Genomic DNA, 2,287 nt, shown 5'->3' with positions numbered 1-2,287 from the left:
CAAACGAAAATCATTTTGGATTTTTGATTTTTCGAAAATTTAAGGACAAAACAAAAGAAAATCTTTTTGGATTTTTGATTTTTCGAAAATTTAACAACAAAACAAAAGAAAATCTTTTTGGATTTTTGATTTTTCGAAAATTTAAGGACAAAATAAAAGAAATTTTTTTTGGATTTTTGAATTTTCGAAAATATGAAAAGGTTATTGTATTTGTTGCAACCAGACGAATGTTTATGATTCCTTTATGAGTGACAAATATACGAATTCGAAGCGGTCGAAGCGTTGACCATGAATTTACAACACCAAAAAAAACAAACTTCGACTCATTACAACACTTCGACCTTAACAAAAATGACTGCAATGATGGCTGACGGACAAGTTACAAAGGTTGATTCTATAAAAGTGCAGAGTGAGAATGATCTTTTTGGGTACGATAGTTACACGTACTTAACTTGGGATGATTTTGAAGTTGTTCTTACAATGGATGAGCTGACTGGTGTTGTCATTGTGTCTTATATGATGTAAGTGCATGAAATTTAATTGAAATAACATTGTGTCTTAAAAAAAATTTTGTTTAATGAATTTAGTGTTTGTATGATAACAGTGTGTTGTTTAGGAAAATGAAGTATGGCCCCCCAGAAAGAGATCACATAATTTTCTTTGTGAACCCGTCATTAATCTCGCCAAGTACGCGTAAAGGGAAATCTAAGAATATTGATGATGCAAGCAGAGGTTTAGCAGATTGGTTGTCTAGTAGAAAGGGCAATGACATCATCTTCATGCCCTACAATCCCGGGTTTGATTTTGACATTTTATTTTGAAAATGACTGAAATTATGTTATTTGACTTAATTTTGTTTGTGGTTTTTGTATAAGACATTGGGTATTGGGTGTACTAGACATGAACTCAGATAGTTGCTATTATCTTGATTCCTTGAGTTCTGGCAATTTCAATATGCAGTTGAAACAAATTGTTGATTCGTAAGTAATATAAATTATCAAAACATTTTATGTGAATACAATAAACATCTATTTGTTAATGTTTTTATAGGGAAATGGTTCTGTACTCTACACAAGTGGATCCAACGAAAGGGTTAAACTAGATTGGGTTAATGTTACGGTCAACACTTAATTCCTTATTGAAATTGCAGTTTTAACTTTATTTTTTGGATCAATTGCAATGATCATTTTATATGTAATTGTGTAGTGTCCAGTTCATCCCGGATCTACCGAATGTGGCTACTACATGCTAAGGTTCATGAAGGAGACAGTGGAAGAAGGAATTGAAGTGTTGGTCAAAGACAATGTAAGGATATAACATTCTACTTTCATTACTATAATTTAATACGAAAGGAATTGAAAAAGGATCATTTTATGGCATCCTACTCTCACAATTATAATTGAAATATTAGGTTACATGGAAAAAACAATGTGCTTTCATTCATTTGAAAGTACAATGCTCTATTAAGAAAGAATAATTTACATTTTATGCTTATTTGTTAAATATAGCAACTGACTTTTATAGAATATGTTAATATGCTATTTTTTATTAATAAAAACAATATGCAAATTTTTTCACAGCTCGGGGATGGCAAAGTTGAGTACACAACTGATGATATCGACGAGAAACGTGAAGAATGGTTAGAGTTTGTTACAGGCTTCATTTATTGATGATATGTATGGCCTTTTGACAATGTATCCAGAAAACAATGTTATGGTTAACAGTGAAATGCTAGGTATGGTCTTTTGACATGTGGTGTAATGCTAGGAAGTCTTATGACACGCATGTACACGTTTTTGTTAACTTTTGGTAATGTTAACTTGACATTTAGTGTCACTTAGGTAGTTCGACATATATGTAATGTTGTTAGGTAACTTGTTTAACGTTTAGATGAAAATGAATGTTTTGGTATACATATTTGTTTTTTATTATGTGTATTCATGTTGTAAATGTGTGTCGTAAATGCACATCGTAAAGATGTATAGTCACTAGCAGCTGGAATTTATGACATGTAAATGCGTGTCATCCTTGTTTACGATAATAGATTTAATGATACGCATTGCGAGTCATAAAGGCGCGTCGTAATGTTACGACACGCAATGGCGTGTCCTCTTCCTTTATGACATGTTCTTTCTTGATACGCTTTGCGTGTCATAAACATGCGCGTCGTAAGGTTACGACACACAAATGTGTGTCGTCTACCTTTATGACAGGGCCTTCCATGATACGCATTATGTGTCATAACTGCTTATCGTAAATGTGTGTCGTAAATGCGCGTCGTAATTAG

At 32.5% G+C, this 2,287-nt stretch overlaps 1 protein-coding gene across 1 annotated transcript; it reads left to right on the top strand.

Moving 5' to 3' along the window:
- The first annotated feature begins 351 nt into the window (after positions 1-351).
- Positions 352-1,670, top strand: LOC145066961 (uncharacterized). The gene is made up of 6 exons (XM_079014197.1): positions 352-521; positions 605-796; positions 876-972; positions 1,051-1,107; positions 1,207-1,305; positions 1,581-1,670. Exons 1-6 carry the CDS (start codon positions 352-354, stop codon positions 1,668-1,670), a joined length of 705 nt encoding a protein of 234 aa, XP_078870323.1.
- The last annotated feature ends 617 nt before the right edge of the window (positions 1,671-2,287 follow it).

Source organism: Lactuca serriola, chromosome 1 (assembly GCF_051521515.1).
Source record: "Lactuca serriola cultivar US96UC23 chromosome 1, Lser_US96UC23_V15, whole genome shotgun sequence".
NCBI lineage: Eukaryota > Viridiplantae > Streptophyta > Magnoliopsida > Asterales > Asteraceae > Lactuca > Lactuca serriola.
Note: the sequence above shows the minus strand (reverse complement) of the source record. Positions and strands in the feature narration are given on the sequence as shown.

What these genes read in the sequence shown, in the direction of transcription:
- LOC145066961 (XM_079014197.1), top strand. Translation starts at nt 352, where the DNA reads ATGACTGCAATGATGGCTGACGGACAAGTTACAAAGGTTGATTCTATA. An exon ending in TTCATGCCCTACAATCCCGG is followed by an intron (nt 797 to 875) that starts GTTTGATTTTGA and finishes TTTTTGTATAAG; the next exon opens with ACATTGGGTATTGGGTGTAC. An exon ending in AAAGGGTTAAACTAGATTGG is followed by an intron (nt 1,108 to 1,206) that starts GTTAATGTTACG and finishes GTAATTGTGTAG; the next exon opens with TGTCCAGTTCATCCCGGATC.